This window comes from Cheilinus undulatus, linkage group 6 (genome assembly GCF_018320785.1).
Source record: "Cheilinus undulatus linkage group 6, ASM1832078v1, whole genome shotgun sequence".
Classification (NCBI taxonomy): Eukaryota; Metazoa; Chordata; class Actinopteri; order Labriformes; family Labridae; genus Cheilinus; species Cheilinus undulatus.
The window spans coordinates 35,046,714-35,072,329 of record NC_054870.1 but is presented as its reverse complement, the minus strand read 5'-3'; the positions used below and the strand labels follow the sequence as shown (position 1 = coordinate 35,072,329).

At 38.5% G+C, this 25,616-nt stretch overlaps 1 protein-coding gene across 1 annotated transcript; it reads right to left on the bottom strand.

Annotated features, from left to right (window-relative positions):
* Positions 1-1,973: 1,973 nt before the first annotated feature.
* vdac2 (voltage-dependent anion channel 2) lies at positions 1,974-9,684 on the bottom strand. The gene is made up of 9 exons (XM_041789878.1): positions 9,532-9,684; positions 6,545-6,616; positions 6,403-6,452; positions 5,849-6,001; positions 5,683-5,735; positions 4,198-4,425; positions 3,299-3,449; positions 3,139-3,196; positions 1,974-2,926 (listed from the first exon to the last, which is right to left on the bottom strand). The coding sequence occupies exons 2-9, from the start codon at positions 6,609-6,611 to the stop codon at positions 2,835-2,837; spliced, it is 852 nt and encodes a 283-aa protein (XP_041645812.1). The 5' UTR covers positions 6,612-6,616; positions 9,532-9,684; the 3' UTR covers positions 1,974-2,834.
* Between the last annotated feature and the right edge of the window lie 15,932 nt (positions 9,685-25,616).

Below are 25,616 nucleotides of genomic sequence, written 5' to 3'. Positions count from 1 at the left end.
GTTTTAAGCCTTCCCACATGAGACATTCACAACAGAATTTAGAGTGCAGGTGCCTCCTCTTACTAAACTGTAAGTATAAACAAACACACCTAAGAGTATTCAGCTTGTATTTAACTCCTCTGTTCTATAAATATTTCTTAAATCACCCGTTTAAGTTTAAAGTAGGGAATTAGAACGTTGGCATTTCTAATGGCTGGATTAGATGTGACTTTTTTTCAGTCTTTTGCCATAACACCATGTCAGACTATGCAACAAAATCTTGTCCCGTCTTCTTTGACATACTGGCAACACCACAGGTATGATCCAGACCAATCAGTGCATGCTGGCATCATTGTCCTTGTGACTGTGGTTGAGTTCATAGGTCATTTTGGAGCAGATTGAGGAATGTTAATAAAAGCTTCGGCACAAGAACTGTATGTGAAATTAACAATCTTGTACTCTGAAAAGAATGAAACAATGAAGAACAAATGATTCTATGTATATATCAAGAAGCAGATGATGTGGACTAGCTATCCTTCAAAAACAACTTGTGCCTATGATAGCTAGCTGTAATAGCTTTGCTGTTGTAAACAGAAGGCCCCCTAGAGGGAAATATGACTGGGTTTGAGGGATTGTAAAATGTCACTCTGGCAAATATAGACACCATGTTTAATGTTGTTTAGGGAGAAAATGCTATCCTGTTGACTAGACCACTGGGGGACTCAGAGGAGGGTGGTTGTCCTCAATGTTGCCCTAATGTTAGAAAAAGATAAAAAGGCAGCAAAAGTGCCCTGTTGGATGCCCCTATGGTAGACAAATGGTTAAAGCGTCCTCTAGGGCAGCTGTTCTCAGCTGGTGGGTCGGGACCCAAAAGTGGGTCACAAAGCTCTTTCAAGTGGGTTGTGTATATGTGCCAAGAGAAAAAAGGCAATAGTGTGTACAGAAGCTCAAAGCAGATATTCAGTAAATTAACACATCTATTGTTAAATTTTCCTCTGAAGAGTAAATTTCAGTTATCTTAAGATTTCTACTCATCCATTTTTCTTTGGATAACACATTTGTTTTCTTCCAGGATAAAAGGAAATTGAAATTCCTCAGGAAATTACAAAATTTAAATCCAGTGTCTCAAAATTGCTTAAAATGAGATGCATGCATGTCCTTCTGTAATGATTTGCTTTTTACATATTTTGTCTTGTCTCTATTTATTTATTGCTCCATTTGGGGTCCAATCTACGACATTTATTAAATTTGAGTGGTTGGAAAGGGAAAAAAAAAGTTGCAATTTCCCTGAACTTAATGAAAACCTCTTTTGTTTCAGTTCACTGAAATCATGTTAACGCTTATATTGTTAGTTATATTTAATGATAACATTTCTCTAGGGTGTCCTTTAAATGAAACCTTTAAAGGGCACTCAAGAGCACTTTATCTGACAGTGCTACAAGTGTTACTAACATCACCTCTGTATCCTTGTGAAATAAAAGCTTAAAACATTAATAATTCATCTTGATTTATTACAGAGGTGAAGTAGGAAAGGTCATAGAAAAAATGTTTTATCTTAACCAGGGTTTCTACAGATTTTGCAATAAATGTAAGACAACTCTGGGATGCTGGTGTCACACCACATACAGCAGGTGTCCTTTTCGTGATTTTCATTCCAAGTCCAGCATTAAACTAGATGAAAGAGGTAAGGAAAATCCTGATATTCCAGTCTTGTCAAACTGGGATTGTGAAGTGTCCTGGGCATGGCTTTATATATGGACAACTGTCATCACATTAAAAGCATTGAATTTTAGCATTTTTCCTGCTGGTGTTAGGCCATGCAAAAAAAATAAACTATAAACATACACCAGGCCTAAAAACGTCTTTGAGCACTTAACTATTATAACTGATGTCTTACAGTCTTAACAGCATGCTTCCTGAAGGTTAACATTCACAAAACAAGCATATTAATGACTGGTTAGAAACATCTCAATATCACATACTTAAAGAGTTTGTGGAGTTCAAAGACTTTATTGAAAACTTATACATACACATAAGGACCCCCAAGACTTCCTGTGGGCTCTGTCTCAGCCCAGTGCAGGGACTTTTCCACAAGTGCACACTTTAGGTTACACCTCTTCCACACGATGATAGTTTGGCATTACTGTGAACATTTATGTAGCTCCAGTTTTCTGTTATCACAGAAAAAAACAAAAATAATTCTGCCTGGCCAAGCATACAGGTTCTTCTCATACATACAAACCTATCTGTAAGCAACCCAGAAACTGCCTAGTTAAAGGAAGCTTAGCAGAACATGATGAACCCTGATGGCCGGCACAAAACAAAACTATAGAGCTTCAGTTTGTCCTCGTGTGCATGAACAGGAAGGGTGCAGCAGTTTTTAAATAAGAGCAGAAAAAGCCTAGTGTACTTAATGATTGCAAATGAAAACTGTAGACGACAAAGGAATATCAGATGCTCATGAGAGAAGGTTGACAACATTCACCACACAAAACCATCCACTGATGTTCTCATTAAGAAAAACAGTGTCTAGGATTCTCACAATAAAGCCATACAGAGTTGATGAAGGGATTGAATTGGATATCATTATTATGGCAGTGCTGGACAGAAACAATGACATGATCTTTAAGTTATATGCCACCAACTGCCTCTTGAATAGATGCAACTACAAAGTAAGAAGCAACAAAGGTAAAATATACCAATGACTGAAGCACCAACTTGAAGTGGTACTCAACAAGTTTGTTGTAGCCTTTGAACCAATCTCTCCACGATATCCCCCTGCTGGTTTGAGTTGGACATACATTTAAGGCCAGATTCTTCTGATATTCCCTAGTCCCTTGCAGTATGAGGAGGGCTTAAGCTTCCAGTTCCAAGCCCAGACCCAGCTTGTGGCCTCCTGCATTGATGTTCTTGCCATCGACCAGGCCAGACAGGGTGAGTTTCACACCTGCACAGGCAAGAAGAAGACACGTTAGAAGGTACAAATGCAAATACAAATTTATCTTAAAGAGGGAATGTTGACAGGAAAATGTAGTATTCTCTAAAAAACTCAATAGCTGTGTGCAAAATGTATGTGCAGTTCAGAGATGTATACTAAAAACAGAGCTGTGTGTAAAAACATCCACCAGCTTTCTATGAACCTGTAGGAAACCAGCATACCTGGTCTAAGTGTCTGGGTGTATCCAACACCAATAAGGCTATTGTTGTTTACTTTAGCCTGTGGAGAAAACAAAAAACAGCATTAAAATCAGTCAGATTATCACATTTTAGTTATTTTGCCTGAACTAGCAGTGTGAAAGGCCTCAGCTGCACTACTTACACTGACGGAGGCGTCCTTGTCCAGCTGGTATTTGGCTGCGATGCCAAAGCGTGTGCTGTTGCTGCCAGCGGTCCAGGCCAGATTGACAGCCGTCTCCAGCTTGTCGCTCACCTTCTGGTAGATGGAGCCTCCGAACTCAGCTCCATCATTGCTTTAAAGATTATGAGGATAAGAGAGAGCTTATGCTATTGGGTCACATTTATGTAATTCTAACTGAAGAAGAGTGGATGGTTTGGGATAGACTTGTCTTGAGCTTGCAGCAAAACAATGATCTCAGTTTCAACTTTTGAGACATTTTAAATCATTCTGGGCATAATCACAGATAAAGGAAGTGTTCTATGGAATCATTTATTCATGATTGATAAATTAGCCGAGTCGGCCTCAGGGGAATGGCTGTTGGCCTGTGCGTAACAACAGGACAATAAAATCATTCAGCAGTTTCTGTACTGCCTATTAAAGCCAAAACTCATCAGCAACCAGTCCATGATATATCAGCAAACAAGCTTTCATGTGGAACTTAATGGTTTGATTGTTGGCATTTAAGAGTTCAGCAACCAAGGAGTTTTCAAACAAAGGTGTCTCATTTTGCTGGAGCTTTAGATGGACATTTTAAAATATATTGAAAACAGCAGTTATGATTAATCCATTTATAGAGTACAGCAAATGTAAAATCAAAGCCACAGTAAACTAGCTGTACGCTCATATAGGTCATGCTTATGTAGGTTTGATTTATTTATTTATTTATTTATTATGTGCAAGCATGAACAATATCATGCATCGCTGCCTGGGGTTTGTTGGTGATTGGACTTTGGTTTTCATTTCTGATGCCGCCTTCCTGATTGATAGTCACAACAGTATACTAAATGCACAAGTAGAGGGAAAACAGAACTTTTACTTACACGTTGGTGTGCAACTGGAAGTCTCCTGTCTTGTAGCCAATGGCGAAGTTGTTCTGGGTCATCTTAGATTTGGCAGTGTCAAAGGTCATCTGGTAACCTGCGAGCCAGCCCTCGTAACCGACGACAGCAGCACCGTGGATGGTGGGGCCAGCAAAGTCAAAGTCGACATCACAGCCCAAGTTGACGTACTCACGCTTGTAGGCGGTCTTAACTTTGCCGCTCTTCTTGCTGTCGATGAGAAACACAACTTCAGTTTACCCACTGATTCTCAAAGTCGGCCGATGGCCCCTCACTGCAGTTACAGCGATGAAGTAGAATAGCATACATGTAGGTTTTAAGAGCAAAAATACAAGGTATAATTGCCCACTTCAGGATACTTATAATACTCTTTAATTCTGATTTTAAAGCATTTTACAGCCGACAACCTCTTCTGATTAATCTAAAAAATCAAATATCAAAGTTAAAGCCCTTATAGTCTTGTATCTAAAACTTTTTAATAGCCTTAATTTTGGTTAAACTGATTTATCAACTATTAATACCTTTAAGACCCTGCAGACACCCTGTAAAAGGTAATAAAATCTTCTTTTACAATGCATAAAGCATGCATTTTCATCATATATTTTGATGGGAGTAGAGATAAAGCAAAGAAAAAAACATGTTGCCTTTTGATAAATTAAAAGTATATGTAAACAAACAAACAAACAAACAAAACATGCAGAACCAGACAGCTTGCCTGCTTGTGAAGGTGTTGGGGTACCCACTTTTGAAGCTTCTACTTTACATTCATGAGCCCCCAGAGATTTTACTAACCCTACATACTCTGCCAGCTGCCTGCTTAAGAGGGATTGTGTTTTTTTTTTTTTTTAAGTCCACAGAGACTGAAGACTGAATAATGGATCCAAACCTGCAAATGTTTCCTCAGTTTTGAATTAGAGCCTTTTAATCAAAATATTCAAATTGAATCTATCATATGGCTTCCTGCTAACACTCAACTCCTAGTCTGAGCATGACACTGTAGTCTACATGCTGTATCAGTGTAGCCACATTTGCTCCACCCTCAACCCCCACACTTGATATGAAAGAGGATACGCCCTCTCTGTATCATGTGCCAACCGCTTAGTGATTTACACTTCATAGAAAACAAACATTGAGTATCTGTTGACACTAATTTTCGAAATCATTCCTTTTCCTGAATAATTGGACAAAAAACTTCAAAACAAGAGGAAAGAAAGAGGAAAACTAAAACCCAACAGCAGAACGCAGTAATACTGTACAAAGAACAAGTTCCTTATTGGGACTGGGGTCACATGGCAGGTGACTGCTCTAGTCAAACACGCACAACACAGATCAGGTTGCAAAAATGACTCATGAAGAGCCCACCAGGCAGAACAGACAATGTTAAGTGTGCAGATTAATGTGTCTCAGTAAACACACATAAAATATAGTTTTCAGGTATGAGGAAAATAGTTTATATATTTATCTTACCCAGTGTTCGGTGAGAAGGTTGTGTCAAAAGTCAACTTCAGTCCCTTTGCAATCTGTGAAGGGAAAAAAACACTTAAAGCTGTAACAGAGTCCTGTCATGCTCCCTCAGTTACTTTTCCAACATGCCTCAGAACAGGCATATCAAATCTTAAATATTTCCCCCGACCTGATCTTCAACGGTGATTTCTGTTCCCAGGGTGTTGTCAGTGTTCCACTTCTCAGTGAAGGTCAGGCCGTATTCTGGCCTCTTGTATTTAGTTTCCAGGCTGCCCGCAACTTTGCTGGTGTCAGTGTTGGAGGAACCAGCAGTTTTGAATTCCTGAAAGGGACAGTTGGAGAGAAATAAGGAATCACAAGAAAAACTTACAGATAAGAACGTGTGAATGATGAATAAACCGTTAGTTCTACCACATATCTGACGGTCACGCTATCATTACACAAAAATCACCAATTTTATGATAAAAACTATGATGAATCTGTCACAATTCGTAATCTAAAAAAAAAAAATCAGTTTTGACTATTACAATACTTTGGCCTGACATTGTTAAGGTTCATTGTTCTCCATTGTTCTGATTAGCAACAGGCCACCTTTATCCCAAGTATTTTGAGCAATAATATCTGTGAGCTTGACTTTATGACAAAATGCACATCTTTCTATGTAGCTTTAAGACCATGAAGTTAACCATCGTATTATTCTTAAGCACAAAGAAATGACCTTACCACTCCACTGGCTGACTTCGTCTTGACATCGAGCTTCACCAGGCCAAATCCTGGAAAGGAAAAAAAAAACTTTAACTATAGACCAGGCAGTACAAAAAATACATACCAGTGTATTACTCTATCAGACTGAAAGAAAAATTACCATAGCCTTTGTTGAAGATGTCCTTGGCTGATTTGCCCAAGTCAGCATAGCAGGGAGGCACGGCCATTTTTTCTGTAGAAAGAATCAAAGCACAAAGACTTTTATGCCTGAAGTATTTGGCAAAAAAAAAATAGTTTAAAGAAACCAAAATGTTATGACCAGAAAAATGCAATGTCAAATTTGCCTCAAGGTACATAAAGTAGTGTGAGATGTGCACATTGCTTTAACAGCTGAAATGTAGGGATGCATGATAGCATATTTTGCTGATATCAATATGACAATATTTCCATTTTGGCATAGATCAATGCCTGTATGGATATATATAGATATACTAGGACCTTTTTTGTAAACTGTAAACATAAATCTCTTATTTACTAAAGCTTTAGTGTTGTTTTTATTGTGACAATCTTTGTTATAGAAAGAATGCTTACGCGATAGGAATTTGTGATATGAAAAAAAAGGAATATAGAAATTAAGATTTTAATATTTACAAGCTGTTGTTAGGTATTTTAACCAGTATACTGGTCAATGTGCAATGATGGTATGATTTGAAGCAGGCCTACCCACAGAATTGGCTTGGCCCCTGAAAAACCCAGTGAGGGGGCCCTTCCCAGTTGAAATTTATTGTGGAGATAAAAGCATGTGTCAGATCAGTAGTATTGGTGCTAGCATTTCAGCTATCACAGCCTACTTTGTTTTGGTGCTGAAAAGTGAGAAAAGCTATCATTGCACTCTGATGTTTAAATTACTTAATCATTCCTCTTTTAAACCCTTTTAAGGCCCCTTAACTATCTTTTGCCTCTTTTGACAAATTTTTGTCACCTAGAACTCATTTTAACTGCTTTTCCCCAAAAAACAACTTTAGCCTTTTTTCTTTTCGCAACTGTTTCATTATTTTTCCCTATAAAATAAATTGGTTCCATCCACTTTATTCTCTGGCATGCAGACATTTGTGCAGATCATGGCATAGCTATGAAGTCTGACATACTGTCTAAATTCTTCAGTCTATGTGCCTGTCCACATTGTTAACATCAGAAAAAAGAAAAGATAGTTCTGCTTTCAGAAAGAAAAAGCTAAAATGTATTACAGCAAACATAGATAAAATATTTTTTGTTGCTTTGATATGAATGATTATCATTCAGGTTAAATATAAAATATGGCCATCAAAGATTAACTTTAGAGTGGATGATTATTTCCCTTAAGTCCACAGGCCCCCCACCATTCAGCTAGGCCCCAGAAAGCTCTGCCCTTACCCCCCCCCCCCTTATGAGCAGCCTTGGTTGCAAGGTGTGCAAAGGGTGCCAGAATGCTGAATAGACATGATCAAAATTATATATATACACATAAAAAAACTATAATAAAGCAATAATATGGCAGTAACATGACACAGATAAAATAACAATTTACATTAATTAGTACAAAAATGCATAAGACATGACATTCTGTCAGTTTTTACTGTTTAAGTAGTAAAGGAAGTGCAGGTTTTTTTTCAGCATTAACTGGAACTGAGGTGCTTGTGAAATGAAAGTTATTTTCACTCTGACTGTTGAGAGGTCATCAGAGTTAAAGTCTGGCCTTCGTTAGTCCTTATTACATTACTAGGAGGATTTTAAGATAACAGTGACAGAACAATCACAAAGGACATGTTTCTGAACATCAAAACTTTCTACTAGCTTTTGAAATGGGAGAAGCTGATACCAAGGGCAGATTATCCTCTTACCAGTCCATCTAGGATGGTTTCAATCTGTAGAATATCCATAACATTATATCTACAGATAAACTAGATATTTTTAAGGAATTAACAGTATTGAAAAGTACTCAATTACAAAACCAAACACTGCTGCAAGTGTAAGTTATTAGTTCTAATTAGACTCTCAGGAGTTTGCCTTTGTTTATGAATAAAAAAATAAAGATCTACCCATACTGGCTGCCTGGGAATTGTATTTTTATTTACATGTTTCCTAAAAAAAAGTGTTTTTCTTCAATTAAAAAATAAACAAAATCTATACATTGTCAATTTGACAAACCGACAAGTAATATTTTAATGTTTTATTGATATGTACAGCAACACTTAAAAGTACTTGCAAAGTACCCAGAAAAGCCAGATGTAATGTAAAAGAGAAAGTAAACACTTGAAGGTATGACTTGCTGTCATATCTGTTCTGCCAGGATGTACACACCTGTTGAGTGAAAGTGAAAGCTAGATTTAGAGGGGAATTACAACCCAACGGTCACTATGACAGTGCAGCTGATCAGACTTAAAGTTCTTTCTTATTAAAGAGTATGTGTCTTCTGTACAGTTGTGTAAACACTGTACCACACCTTGTGATGTGCACCTTGACTGACATGTTTCGGGTTACCTCGTTAAGGGCGTAGGTTCTAGCTAAGTCGATCGCACTGTTTGTCAAAACCGTCTCCTAAAACACGCCTAGCACAGTCACTTCATTCCAGTGGTGTAGGTAGTCCCAGCTGAACGTGGGTCTGGACAAGGTTACGGAGCGGGAGAGGAGCCATTTTGCCGCACTGAAGTGCCAAGTTAAAGCCTAGCCGTAGTTAAAACTACTCATCCACGAGAGTTGGCAGGAGTAGCAAGGCGTGGCAAGTACCTTACAAAGGCCAATTACTGGAATGCGATAATTAGCCAGTTTATTAGTATTATCAGCTACCAAGTAACCTTATTACTGCTAGCTAGGCCTTAAGGAGATTACAGACACTATAGTTAACAGTTGTCACACGTGAGTTAAATTTCCAGGTAGTAGCTTTCTAAAACACCCAAACACTCTTCTGTAACATGACTCGTGTGGTAGAAAGTAAAACCTACCCTGCTTTAACTCAGCATGTGTCACTCGCAGCATGCTGAGCGCAGCTAGCTTAGCTAAGTTTGTTAGCCTGCAGAGTACCGGTGCCTGTAAAGTCCAGTTTTACATTAACCACTGCTCGTTAAAGAGTTAACTGAGAGTGTCCAGCTGAATAAATGGCTCTCTTACCGGCAGAGGATGGAGCTAGCGGCACACTAAAGTCACTTTAATGAAGAAGTTCCTCACACCGCACGGCCGAGGCAGGCGTCACCGGTTGGAGGGCGAGCTGAAGGAGACTGCACTGCACTAAAAAGCAGACCTATCACATCCCGCCTCAGGACCCAGGACGGCCACACATATGCCTGATTAAAATATTGTTTTATTCACCGGTTGCGTCATATGCGAGTAGATCGGCTTTCCATATCTGTGTGTTAATTCTCTTTAGGGTATCAGTTTCATATCTGAGCCTTGTTTCTTTCATGTCTTGTTACAGATTGTGTTGTTTACTTCTTGAAGAAAAGCAGTTAGGATAAACTGGAAATACTGGATTGCAGAAACTACATTGTGTAACAGCCTATCAGCAGATGTTTCTTAATATAGCTTTAATGTGTTAGGTCACTTTCTTCAAGGCACATATAGAGAAAAAGTCCTAACCCTCACAGTGAGGACTCGTGAGCTTCCTAGACACCCCCACACTAATGTTTCATAAAACACATTGAAAGTTCCCTCTTGAATGCGATGAACATGATCAAGTACCCTCTAGGGCACCCTCTAAGACAAAATGTGAAAAAGTGCCCTCCTTAGTGACTTCTAAGTGAATAAAATGTGACAATGCCCCCTCTCTAGTTTCTGCTGATAGGACAAAATTTCACAAAGTGCCCTCTGAGTGGAGAAAGGTTGACAAAGTGTTCTTTTAATAACCTGTAAATTCAACATAATTTGACAAAGTGACCCCTTTGTGTCTCCTGAGTGGACAAAATTTGGTAATGTGCCCTCCGAATGGACAGTTCCCTCTTTAGTCCCCTAGCATACAGACAAAATGTAATAGAGTGCTACATTTAGGATCATTTGAGGTGCTGAAATTTGACAAAATGCACCCTTAATAACCCTCTAAGTGGAAAAAAATTGACAAAGTGTGCTCTGAGCAGACATAATTTCATTAAGTTATTAATTCATTAATTTTTAGTCCCTTCTGAGAGGACAAAACAGGACAAGTGCCCTCCTAAGTAAGCTCTAAGTAGACAAAATTTAAAAATTTCCCTCCAAGAAGAAATTGACTAATCCCCCTTAAGTGAATTCTGAGTAGACTAAATTAGACAAAGTCCCCTCTTAAGTGCCCTACTGACAAAATTTGAACAAAGTGCCATATTTAGTAGTATTGTTTTAATCATAAAAAAAGAATCCTAACCAGAGCTTCTGAGAGTTTCACTTAATTGTTTGACAATGTAATTTGCACAGGTGACCCACTGCATACAGCAGGTGCCCTTTATTTTGTATCTTATAATTTTCGCCCCTGCTCCTCAGACATCCTGCATCAGTCACTGCCTACTGTGTACAAGTTCACACTTTGCAGGCCTATTTTTTTATTGCTTTGATTTCACCTTTTTTTATGTATATATTAACGCAACATGTTAGGAGAAGAAGCCACTGCTGTTTTATAGTCTCTGAGAGATTTTATTCCTCTTCTGTGTTAACTGTTATGCACCATTGCAACACCACTTTTGTGCTACCAAATAAAGTCAGATACTTCTCACTCGGCTTGAATGTTTTTGGCATCTTTACAAAGCTGTTGAAATGAATTATTTTTACCTTACAGATCACTGCATTTCACTTTAGGCCCATGTCACAAAATTGAGCCTCTGGGCAAAAGAGAAGTTGATGTGATAGGGAGTCACAATTTTTTTTCCATTCAGACATCATTCAGATGAAATCATAACTTTTATTATGAGAAAAATAAAGACTTTTATTTGTTTACATATTTACCACTGTTTATTGGATGACTCAGGGACCCCAGATATAGTCTTTGTTGATGTTTGAATATAGGAGGCTCCGTGGTTGGATCAGGAATAAACTACTGCTGTGGATAGTACAGTCTTAATTTAAATATACTTATCTTTGCTTGTGCTGTGTGTTTTATTATGATGGTTAAAATGTACCTGAACACAGATTACCCTGCCCAAACTATTGGATTACATCAGATTTCACCTGATATTGATCTTCACCCTGTGGTGTCACAGACATAAAATGATCATCTAATCAATATTGTGTCATCATAATATTTTTGTTATTTATGCACCTCTGTTATTCAGTCAGTAAAAGGTGTAGTTTTATTTATCATAAACTTGTTGTTTGTCTGTTTGCCAAAACAGATTTCCTGCTGTTACTGTCTGCTTCCTCAGGGTGGTGGTAGAGGCCAGTTAGAGTCAATAAAATGACCAGGAAATCTGGACTCTGAACTATATATATAATTTATTGTGATTAATCAATTCCTGGCTGTAAAGGTCGTGATGTCTTAAAAAGCTACTGGTAATAAGAAGGAGAAGATATCCTTTATTAATCAGGAAGTTCAATTTTACGGTGTGCTAATGAACATGCTAAACAAACATACAATAAAATACTTGCACATGTCTAAACACTGTTCTCTGATCCTATGGAAAACCCCACGATACTTGAGTCAGAGTCCATTAAATTCCCAACTCACTCCTTACAGACTAAGTTACTGCCAACCCCCCAGTGAGCTACAGCTACTAACACCCCCAGATACAGGACTGTATACTTCAAATCCTGATTTGAACCTCACTGCCACCTTTTTTGGGGACATTTTCTTTTTTAAAGTATCAACACCAATCTGTTTAAAAAAATGAAACATGGTAAAGGCTGTGTTGGGCTAATAAAATGAGAGAACAACACCATTTTCACATCAGTATTAATGATTATTCTTACTATAACAGACCTAGGATTACATGTTTAAAGGCACATTAAATTTGATCAAGTGTACAATTATTTCAAATAGGCACTGATTTAAAGACAAAGTATTTAAAATACAAAAGAAAATACAGAACATCAAAAACATAAAATTATCTACAAGCTAAATTTTCTGACATTAGAATTACAGCATAAAACCATGCACAGTACTATAAATGGCTGAATTTCTGCATTATAATATTTATTGTATAAACAATCTCACACTTATAACAGAAAAAGACAAATTAACAACCCAAATATGATCAAATATTAATGCTCAAAAGAAAAGGCAAAAAAAAAATAAAATAAAATAAAATCTTGGATAAACATGAAGCATAATCTTTAATATATTTATGCATGAAGTGTAAAGCTGGGATTTAAAGTCATGCTGGTGAGTAAGCTGGGCTGAAATATACACTCAGTGACCACTTCATTAGGTACACCTTATCAGTTGCTCATTAGAGCAATGATCCAATCAGCCAATCACATTACAGCAACCGGCACCTTTAGGCATCTGGGCATTAACTCATCAGACCAGGATGGTTATTCTGATCTTCTATTGTGCAGTTTTGGTAAACCATGAAAACATTAGTCTCAGTTTCCTGTTCGTCGTAGAAAGGAGATATTAGCGGTGGTCTTCTGCTGCTGTAGCTCATGTGTTTGACATGTTGTGTGCTCAGAGACTCTTCTGCACACCTCTATTGTTTTGGATGTCTACTCATACCCCATGGATATTAAGTTATCCTAAGCAGTGACTCCAGGGGGAAAAGGGCCAGCTGCAAACTTCAAGTAGATGTGGTCTATATTGTATGTGCAGAATTAGTATTCAAATGCACAGACGTTTAACTAGTTCATTACTGTAAAATCTCTTACACCCAACATTTCTCCCTGAATCCTTGTGGCATGTTATTAAGCTTTTACATCAATCTGTTAGAAAAAAGGAGAAAAATTAGACTTCAGTAAAGAGAATAAAATGATAAAGAAAAATAAATAAAAGACCTCAGCTTTGTGGGGCTGCTGTCAATATAGCTGAGAAATTTGAGGCTTAACTTGAATGTCTTTAAATGTACCTTTGGTTTTGTTTGTTATAACCACAGCGTTGTCCTGCACGTTATAAGCAGCATCGAACTCCATCTGGGTAAAAACAAAGAGACAAAATAGACGGTGTTAAAACAGATTAATGAATAATTGCTCTGGTCATGGTGGTTTAGGGCTGACTCACTTTCTGTATGGCTGTAATAAGTAAACACTCAAAGAAGGAATTTATCATAACGCTGCAAAGTTTGGGGGCTTTTGCCCCTCTAAGTATCAGTGATAAGAAAGCAAATGACCATGATGGTCCATAGTGTCTATGTCAGTGTTTTTGGTTTCAGTCAGAACCATTATGCTGTACCGTCATTGATGATGATTTGGCCTTGGCTTGTTCTGGAGGTGAAACAATAGAAAAACTCCTTTCAGTAATCAATGGCAATGCCAGACATGTAAAGTGAGATTTTTTAAGAAAAAAAGTAAGAGAACAGTTACTATATCGCTTGACAAGGAACCAAGTGACCAAAATCGCTGACACAACAAAGATCAACCATCTCAGAGGAATGAGGGACATCTCCAGAGCAGGACTGCAGCATGAATCCCAGAATATTTAAAGAATAAATATTAGAATTAATTAAGAAAATAAACAGTCAAAAAACAGATGTATCTGAGTGAAAGAAGACCGACCTGTGTTTTTCATTGGGAGCTGTAGGGTCTGTAAAACAGAGGAGAAAGTGACACACATTTATAGCATTTATAGCATTTATAATTAGTGCCTTTCATCACATGCTTTGGTTCAGCCACTGCAATGTCTCCCTGAAGCTGCAGTGATGTGAAATAAGTCCACCTCTGCTCCTTAATGTCTCATTTCAGTTTAAAAAACCCACACACAGCTCAGTGGACAAGTCAGAAGACACCTGCACCTTGTTAAATCAACATTACTTTGTTACCTTTATCTTATTTGCTTTTCAATCCATAATATGTTCTTTTTTCTGTGGTTAAGCTCATGTCATAATCTTTGATCCAACCAAAATTCCTTTTTTTTTTCAGAATAAAAGCAGGTCTGTATACAAACAGGAAGTCCATTGCCTGTGGTTTTAAACAGCACAAAAACTCAAAATGAAACAAAGCAGTTTAAAATGCAAAATACTAGAATTTCAAATTGTATCAAAAATGTGTTTTTGTCTTTATTTAAAATTGTGACAAATGACAGCCCTTCAACATTTATTTTACATCTATAATTTGATTTATTTGAATACTTACCAGTAAAAGGCCTTTGAGTAACATTTATATGAACTGGCATCTGTATGTCTCCCCTAGCACACAGATACCAGCCGCTGCTCTCAAAGCTCAGTCCACTCATGTTCACAGTGAAAACCTCACTGGACCTCACAGAGATGGTCACTCTTGTTCTATCTATCCATCCAGATGAGCTTGTCACACAGGAGCCACCCAGCCGACACCACTGACTGTTTCCAGAGTAATGACTGAAGCACTTGATGGTGATATTATCTCCTTCATAGGCTGTGATCCTCTGATCATCCACATACAGATCAGGATTATCTAAAAGACAAATAAATAGGTTTTTCTGTATAAAGATAACTATGGATTATGTTACAGTTTGAATGGTATTATAAACATTCAGTCTTGTACACGGTTGGCTTAATTAGCATTTTATTGCTTTAAGAAAGTCTCTGTCAACTGTAACTAAAGGTGCAAATTTGGTTAAGGCTCCTGTGAGAAAGTGTTGAGTCCTGGTTACTTTGGTGCCCCCTGCTGACAGAGTAGAATGATCTCTTTCTTTTAGGCCTTTCAGACTGACAGGGCTCTGTGTTAGTTCCTGAACCTAATTTTGAAACCGATGACACATTCAAACCAAGAAAAAATTGGTTCTGAACCTGAAAAGTTGGTTCTCAGCTGGAACCCAAAAAAGTTGATTCTTTCTTGGGAACCGTGACATCATTAGTGGGGGTTTCACTTTCTATGTTGTGGAGACGAGCGTAAAATGGAGAAAAAGTTGTCTGCTAGGGAGACACAATGTTTGGTTGTAATCTGGGCATCGACAGAGTTCCAGGTGAATCTGGAGAGTAGTGCAAGGAGGGGCAAGTCAAACTTGCAGAAGAGATAACGAAGGCTGGGTTCACCAGACCAGATTAATTAACTCAAGAAACTGACGAAGGAATAACAGGACAGCAGGAAAGACTTGGGCAAAAGTGGAACTGGACGTAAACATCCATCATGTTCTCCCACTTTGGTTCTGCTGAAACTGGTGTGAACACGGGCTGGTTCACCAGAAAGCACCGAGGTTCTGAGACTCCAGAACGAGCTCCATGTCCGTGGTCTTGTTCTGGGCATGTGGGTTCTGTCAAAAAATCTAATCCTTTCTCATTTTTTTTCCAGCAAGCAACTTACAATGAATCTTTAGCATGGAAACTTGACATAAAGTGCTGTTAATCACCTCATCTGACTGCTACCCTGTGGCAGTATAGTTTCAAGCATGAAAATAACAATAAACTTCTGAGATGATCTTTTTGTCTTTTGTGGGCTACAAGAAGGCATCAGCTTTAAGTCAGTTTCAATAAAGACAATTACAATAAAAATGATAGAAATACAGAAACCATTAAAACCATCTCTGGTGTTTTTACAGTCTCAAACAGGATTTGAAATTGATGTAAAGATAATATAAGGGCTCTTACCAGTGACAGACAGCTGAAAACGTACTCCATCATCTGTCCCATTATTTATCTCCACAGCACACCAGTAATAATCCGCGTCTGTACGGGTCAGATCTTTGATCGCCACAGTGAAGACTCTTTGCTCTTTGTCATCAGAGATTGAAAACTTTGGTGAATTTTGTTGGTTTGATTTAAATGAGTATGAACAGCTATTCCAATAATATCCTTTACAAAAGTATTTTACATGGTTTTTGTATTTTGCTTCATACAAACATGGAATACAGATTGAATCTCCAGCTCTTGCTGTTACTCTCTTGACTGTCAATATGCTGTGAACTCCTGCAAAAACACATATTGTTTTAATACATACATTTAGATAAGTTTCCAATGTATTAAATGCCATTGTAGATGATCTTATCACCTACAGTTTCACATATTACAACATCATACATACTTGTGACAACAACCATGAATTGAATCATCTACCAGTGCTACAGGACGCTAATCCAAACAGGTGATTCTACAGGTGATTTCTGAGACTTACCTGTGAGTCCAGTGAGGATGAGCAGACAGCTGATTAGAAAAGCCATGTCTCTGAGGGAGAAGCAGGAACAGTATGAGGCAGTGCACTGTTAGACTGAGGGGTTACTTCCTAATTGTCCTTATTATACAGTGCAGTTGCCAAATTTGTCCTCCCTCTACTTTAAGGAAGTGGTCTTACCTTGGTTTTAAGATGTGTAAATATATACACACTCAGAAGTGTTGACTGTTTTGAGTTAATCCTTCAAAAACTTTGCTGTCTAGCTGAATATTAAAAACAACGCTGATGTTTACAGATTTTAACGGGCCATAACATGCATTCATAAAATATCCTGATAGACTAGAAATAACCGGAAACTACTTCCTAGTTCTCTTCATTATACAATGCAGTGGTCACATTTGTCCTCCCTCTGCTGTAGGGAGGTGGTCTTACATTGACTGAAAGATGTGTAAATATAAATGTGAAATCATTTGGTGTTTTTTGTGGTCTGCTGTAAACTGGGTGTAACTCATGTGAATGCAAAAGTTAAAAAGAGAATGTAAGTGCTTCTGATGTGTTGACTAAAATGTGTTTATCCTCTTAAAACGTCAAAACGCAAAAAAACAATGCTGACGGCTTCCAAGTTGAACAGACCATAAAGTGCATTTCTAAAATATCATGTTGGAATAGAAACAACTAGAAACATCAGTGATGGAAAGAAACACTTTGAACATGTAGAAATGTAAATTATGATTATCAGTCTCACATGAGTTGTAGTTTGTTGGTGTATCACACTGACTCCACCTGGTTTCAAAGGTATGGACTACTCAAAGGAGTTCTTGCACAGCGGGCCAAGTCAGAATCTCTTCAAAGTTCTTGTTTGTCTTCTTGAAGTATTTGACTTCTGGGCCTGTTTGAGACGACACATTTCTGAACTTTAGAAGTGTGAACTTACACACAATTGCAGTGTGCTTCTACCACGCTGTGGTTTCACAAAGACAGTAAAGAGAATGATCAGTATTTATAAAACAGCCCCTCAGTTTGAACAGGATTTTAATTATAGCTGAAAGGATTGTGATGTCTTCTGAAAGAATAAAAAGAACTGCTTACTTGGACTGGGGATACCATTGGTAGATGGAAAGAACGCTTTGGGGAACTCCTGAATCCACAATGCGTCCTCCTCCGAGGAGACAGAGTCTTAGGATCCGGGGGAAGACTCATCTCTATCTTTGTCCAAGGTCTCTGAGGTAGGTCAAAATCTCCTTGGCAGTAAGGACATTCACCCTAAGATGGTGAAGGCCCTGGATGTTGTAGGGCTGTCATGGCTCACACACCTCTTCAATGTTGCGTGGATGTCTTAGACAGTACCTGTGGAGTGGCAGACCGGGGTGATGGTTCATATTCTCAAAATGGGCGACAAGAGGGTGTGCTACACTTGTTTGGGTATCACACAACTCAGCCCCCTGCGAAAGTAGGGTGCTGGAAAGGAGACTACGGTCGATTGATGAACCTGGGCTACTCGAGGAACAATGCAGATTCTGTTCTGGCTGTGGGACAGTGGATCAGCTCTTTACTCTTGCAGGACTCCTTGAGGAAGCATGGGCACATCAAGTCTACATGTGCTGTGTGGACTGGAAGAAGGCTTACGACCTTGCCCAATGGGGGCTAATGTGGGGAATACTGCAGGAATATGGGGTCCTGGGGCCACTGTGGTGAGCCATCAGGTCCCTCTCTAACCAAAGCAAGAGCTCTGTCCGCATTCTGGGCACAAAGATGAACACATTCCTGGTGCAGTTGGAGATATGGGCTGCCCCGTATCTCAGATTCTGCGAATTTTATACACAGGGTCATGGAGGGTGTCTTTGGCCCAAGTGAGGGAGTTCAAGAATCTCAGGGCCTTGCTCACAGTTGAGGGTAGAATGGACCGTGAGATTGACAGGCAGATTGGTTCAGCATCAGCAGTACTGCAGACCTTGTACCGTACAGTGGGGTTGAAGAGGGAGCTGAGCTGGAAGGCTTAATTTACTGGTCAATCTTGATTCCAACCCTCACGGTCATGAGCTTTGGGTAATAACTGAAATAAATAATAACACTGCAGGTTCAAGCGGTCAAAATGAGATTCCTCAGGTGGTTGTCTGAGCTCAGCCTTAGAGATAGGGTGAGGAGCTTGGACAATTGGAGGGATCTTGAAGTAAAACTGCTGCCCCTTCACATCGAAATGAGCCAGTTGAGATGGTTCAGGCATCTGATCAGGATGCCTCCTGGTCGCCTCCCTGTGGAGATCTTCCAGGTACATCCAACTGGAAGGAGACCCAAGGGTAGGCCAGGGACTCGCTGGAGGGATTATTTATCTTATCTTGCCTGGGAATTCCTCAGAATCCCCCAGGAAGAGCTGGATAAAGGGAGATGGATGTCTGGGGGGACTAGCTTAACTGGCTGCCACAATGGCCTGTCCTGGATAAGAATAAAAAATGGATGAATGGATATTTGATTGTTGTTTACTGACTTAATCCCAAATTCAAACCATTATACTGACCTTTGAATAAATGTATCAGATCAAATATAAATTACCCACATATCTCATTTATCAAAACTGAGTATAAAGATGGAGTTTGATCATGCATAACTTTGGAAAAACTGAATAGTGTTTGTAACAAAGTCTAACTTATTTAAATATGCTTGTAGTGATTTCAAATGAAACCAAACAAATAAGACCTTTTGGAACTATTATTCCAAAATCCATGAGATGGCACTGTTGTTCCACTGCAAAATTTAAGTCCAATCCTCTATCAATGTTGTCTTATTACCTAGAAATACACTGCAAAGAAATCAGAGTTTCACAGATCTGTCCAGTTTAATGAGCTTGATACATCAGAGTTTTCCATGAGTTTTTATCAACTTTATTTAATAGAGAAATGTCAACAATATGAACAAACCACACACAGATGACAATAAAGATACACACTCATAATTAAGACAGTGCAGAAAAGTAAAACACACACACATGCACAAAAATAAAATAAAGTAATCAGCATAGAAGTGAATTTAACCCACACAGAAAACAGACAAGCTAAGCATCAATACTTTGACATCCTTTACCATTACTTAAATATCTATAATAGAGCAAAAGTAAACATATCATATGGTGTTTCTCTTTTACTGTGTCTTTATTCAACCTACTGAAAAAGATCATCAGCACAAACAATTCATACACAATCAACAGGAAGTACCAGAGTGCTTTACCAACGAGACGGACTAATCAATTTGTTAAATTTAGAACTTTTTATGGGCTCAGCACTTATATGACTTTTCCCCATATGTTGTCAAATTGAATCACTTTGTTCTTTTCAATGGTTATTAGCTCTTTTATATTCATATAATAAAACAATTCATTTTTCCAGTGATTTAGTGAAGGAGGAAATGTAGATTTTCAATGTTTTAAGATACGTTTCTCGAATATTCATGAAGAAAAAACAATAATCCAACTTTGCAGATGTTGCAATAATATTCCAAACAGCTTGCAAAATACAAACTGATGGATGGAAATTAAGTTTCATTTCTAAAACCTCTAATAGCCAATTCTCTACCAAATCTTCTGATTTTACTGCAATCCCAGAATTCATGGAGCAGAGAGTCTGTGAGTCCACACATCAGTCAGGAGAGACTGACTGAGACTGTGTTTGGGGTGAAAAGTTTAGGAATTCTTAAAATTACGCTTTAAAAAAATTTTTTTCTCTCTAATTTCTCTCTGACTCCTTGTAGTTTGTCATCAAATTTTACTTCAACCTGTTGGGAAAAAAAAAGAATTGGACTTTAAAAGAATAATTAAAATGATTTTAAAAGACCGTGAGACTGCTAACAACTGTGACGTTGAATCTAAATGTTTTCAAATGTACCTTTGGTTTTGTTTGTTATAACCACAGAGCTGTATGTCACATCGGCATCTGCCTCGATCTGGGTAAAAATAAAGAGACGGAAGAGACAGGCTTAAAACAGATCAATGAAACATTGCTCTGGTCATGGTGTATTGTTTTTAACAAGTTCAAAAAAACTGAAAACTATTTCCAATTGATCCTAATGAAAGAAAAAAATACTTACCAGTAAAAGGCCTTTGAGTAACATTTATATGAACTGGCATCTGAAAGGTGCTTTTGTCACACAGATACCAGCCGCTGCTCTCAAAGCTCAGTCCACTCATGTTCACAGTGAAAACCTCACTGGACCTCACAGAGATGGTCACTCTTGTTCTATCTATCCATCCAGATGAGCTTGTCACACAGGAGCCACCCAGCCGACACCACTGACTGTTTCCAGAGTAATGACTGAAGCACTTGATGGTGATATTATCTCCTTCATAGGCTGTGATCCTCTGATCATCCTCATACAGATCAGGATTATCTGAAAGACAAATAAATAGGTTTTTCTGTATAAAGATAACTATGGATTATGTTACAGTTTGAATAATATTATAAACATTCAGTCTTGTACATGGTTGGCTTAATTAGCATTTTATTGCTTTAAGAAAGTCTCTGTCAACTGTAACTAAAGGTGCAAATTTGGTTAAGGCTCCTGTGAGAAAGTGTTGAGTCCTGGTTACTTTGGTGCCCCCTGCTGACAGAGTAGAATGATCTCTTTCTTTTAGGCCTTTCAGACTGACAGGGCTCTGTGCCGGTTCCTGAACCTAATTTTGAACTGGCTGCCGCATTCAAACCAAAAAAAAATTGGTTCTGAACCTGAAAAGTTGGTTCTCAGCTGGAACCCAAAATAGTTGATTCTTTCTTGGGAACTGTGACATTATTAGTGGGGGTTTCACTTTCTATGTTGTGGAGACGAGCATAAAATTGAGAAAAAGTTGTCTGCTAGGGAGACACAATGTTTGGTTGTAATCTGGGCATCGACAGAGTTCCAGGTTAATCTGGAGAGTAGTGCAAGGAGGGGCAAGTCAAACTTGCAGAAGAGATAACGAAGGCTGGGTTCACCAGACCAGATTAATTAACTCAAGAAACTGACGAAGGAATAACAGAACAGCAGGAAAGACTTGGGCAAAAGTGGAGCTGGATGTACACATCCATCATGTTCTCCCACTTTGGTTCTGCTTAAACTGGTGTGAACCTGGGCTGGTTCACCAGAAAGCACCGAGGTTCTGGTGAACCAGCTCAGGTTCACACCAGTTTAAGCAGAACTGGTGTGAACTGGTGTGAACCTGGGCTGGTTCACCAGAAAGCACCGAGGTTCTCAGACTCCAGAACGGAACCAGAGCCAGAGCCAGAGCCATGTCTGTGGTCTTGTTCTGGCCATGGGGGTTCTGTCAAAAAAACTTATCCTTTCTCATTTTTTTCTCACAAGCAACTAGGGATGTCCGATATTATCGGCCTCCCGATATTATCGGACGATAATAGCATAAAAATGTATTATTGGAAATTATCAGTATCGGATTTTCATTAAAAAAAAAAAATAAATAAATAAATAAATAAAAATCTTTCAAAAATGATTTTAACCTGAGTTTAGATCAGCTAACATTTTTACTCCTTTGTTTACAATTACTAGTACTACTCTAGTCTGGACTGAAGCTGTTTGCCTTCAATGTTTTTGTTGTAGTTTTGCCATTTGTGAAGAAGTCAAAACTAAGTATTTTGCCCTAGTTGTCGTGGCCGGGTATTGTCAGGATTATCTCAGGAAGAGCATGATCCAAGCTGTTGTTTGAAGCATGTAAAAAATAAGAAAAAAAAAAAAAGCACTTGTCTTTTATAATAAATATGGCAGTGCCATGTTGGCACTTTTCTCCATGACTTAAGTTGAAGTTGTTTCTCATTTTTGCACAGGGAAATCAAATGCATCTGAAAGCCTTGTTGTTACATTATGAATGCATCCAGTGGGGCATCACAATAAAGTGACTAAATTAGGCATAATGTGTTAATTTCACAACAGGGTATATGTGATGTTGTTACCTTACATTAGTTTTAGTGGGAAAAACCCCGCGTATTATCGGTATCGGTTTATATCAGTATCGGGAATTAAGAGTTGGACAATATCGGTTATCGGTTATCGGTAAAAAAGCCAATATCGGACATCCCTACAAGCAACTTACAATGAATCTTTAGCATGGAAACTTGACATAAAGTGCTGTTAATCACCTCATCTGACTGCTACCCTGTGGCAGTATAGTTTCAAGCATGAAAATAACAATAAACTTCTGAGATGATCTTTTTGTCTTTTGTGGGCTACAAGAAGGCATCAGCTTTAAGTCAGTTTCAATAAAGACAATTACAATAAAAATGATAGAAATACAGAAACCATTAAAACCATCTCTGGTGTTTTTACAGTCTCAAACAGGATTTGAAATTGATGTAAAGATAATATAAGGGCTCTTACCATTGACAGACAGCTGAAAACGTGCCCTATCATCTGCTCCATTATTTATCTCCACAGCACACCAGTAATAATCAGCATCTGTATGGGTCAGATCTTTGATCGTCACAGTGAAGACTCTTTGCTCTTTGTCATCAGAGATTGAAAACTTTGGTGAATTTAGATGGTTTATCTTAACTGAGTATGAACAGCTATTCCAGTAATATCCTTTACACAAGTATTTGACATGGTTTTTGTATTTTGCTTCATATAAACATGGAATAGAGATTGAATCTCCAACTCTCCCTGATACTTGCCCCACTGTTATAATGCTGTGAACTCCTGCAAGAAAATATAATACATACATTTAGATAAGTTTCCAATGTATTCTACCATTGTAGATCTTCATATCATCTATGGTTTCACATATTACAACATCATACATACTTGTGACAACAGCTATGAATTGAATCATCTACCAGGAATCATCTGCTACAGGAGGCTAATCCAAACAGGTGATTCTAAAGGTGATTTCTGAGACTTACCTGTGAGTCCAGTGAGGATGAGAAGACAGCTGATTAGAAAAGCCATGTCTCTGAGGGAGAAGCAGGAACAGTATGAGGCAGTGCACAGTTAGACTGACTTCCTAATTCTCTTTATTATACAGTGTAGTCACTAAATTTGTCCTCCTCTGATGTAAGGAAGTAGCCTTACAGTGGTTTGAAGATGTGTGAGAAAGTACGCGAAAAATAATCTATGTTGGTATTGTCCATGGTCTGCTGTAGACTGGTTTTAAATCACGTTAATGCGAAAGCTCAAAAGAGAACATCAGGGCTCCAGAAAACCAGAGCTAAATATTAAAAAACAATACTTATGTTTACCCATTTAAAAATACCTTAAAATACACTGCCTGGCCAAAAAAAAAGTCGCCACCAAAAAAAGGTCACAAACGCTAATATTTCGTTGGACCGTCTTTAGCTTTGATTAAAGCACACATTCGCTGTGGCATTGTTTCGATAAGCTTCTGCAATGTCACAAGATTTATTTCCATCCAGTGTTGCATTAATTTTTCACTAAGATCTTGTGTTGATGATGGGACAGTCTGACCACTGCGCAAAGCCTTCTCCAGCACATCCCAAAGATTCTCAATGGGGTTAAGGTCTGGACTCTGTGGTGTCAAATCCATGTGTGAAAATGATGTCTCATGCTCCCTGAACCACTCTTTCACAATTTGAGTCCGATGAATTCTGGCATTGTCATCTTGGAATATGCCCGTGCCATTAGGGAAGAAAAAATCCATTGATGGGATAACCTGGTCATTCAGTATATTCAGGTAGTCAGCTGACCTCATTCTTTGGGCACATAATGTTGCTGAACCTAGACCTGACCAACTGCAGCAACCCCAGATCATAGCACTGCCCCCACAGGCTTGTACAGTAGGCACTAGGCATGATGGGTGCATCATTTCACCTGCCCCTCTTCTTACCCTGATGCACCCATCACTCTGGAACAGGGTAGATCTGGACTCATCAGACCACATGACCTTCTTCCATTCCTCCAGAGTCCAATCTTTATGCTCCCTAGCAAACTGAAGCCTTTTTTGCATGCCAATGATTTGACCCTTCTTAAACAGACTAACATCTTTTCCACGACCACAGGATGTGTCTTTTGACATGGTTGTTTAAGAAATGAGAAGTTACTCATTGCATCAGCTGAGGTTACATAACTTGTTGCCAGCTGAAAGATAATCGCCCATGCAGTAATTATCCAATAGGAGGCTCGTACCTATTTGCTTAATTGAATCCAGGTGGTGACTTCTTTTTTGGCCAGGCAGTGTATATCAGTGCGATTTCCTGTTAGCCTAGAATAACTGGAAATATCTAAAGTGACTGAAAAAAACATTTTAACATGTAGAAACTAAAAACGATGACTTAAAAACTTAAGTGAAAATTTTGCTGTCTTTTGGCAGGAAACTGTCCAAAGGTCCCAAAATAGTTACCTGGATTATGAGTGACAAGCAAGGTCAAAACTCTGTTTTGATTTGATTAATTTAATCTTGTTAGTCTTCTTCAAATATCTGACTCATGGTCCAGTTTGAGACGTCAAATTTCTGACCCTTACCGCTGTGAATTGTAGCGTGCTTCTTCAGCAGTGTGGTATTTATGAAAGAGCCCTCAGTTTGAACAGGATGCTGATGAAAGCGTCTACATTTTTTTACCCTCCTTAACTGTTCCGTAATCATGTTCACACTCATACGCCACACATTACCAGCTTGTTCTGTCAGCTGCTCTCCACAACATTTCATTCACTAAACACAGTAGTCTGTAAGACTGACACTATGGGTTTCTAACTCTCCTGCAATTAGAAGTCGGGATTATAAATAAAAGTGACTTTTGACAAAGAAAACAACGGGAAAGACTTGGGCAAAAGTGGAGCTGGACATGGCGATTCATGTCCGTCCACTTTGGTTCTGCTTAAACTAGTGTGAACCCGGGCTGGGTCGCCAGAAAGCACCGAGGTTCTGAGGCTCCAGAACCTGAGACTCTGTGGTCTTGTTCTGGCCATGTGGGTTCTGTCAAAAAATCTTATCCTTTCTCATTTTTTTCTCACAAGCAACTTACAATGAATCTTTAGCATGGAAATTTGACATAAAGTGCTGTTAATCACCTCATCTGACTGCTACCCTGTGGCAGTATATTTTCAGGCATGAAAATAACAATAAACTTCTGAGATGATCC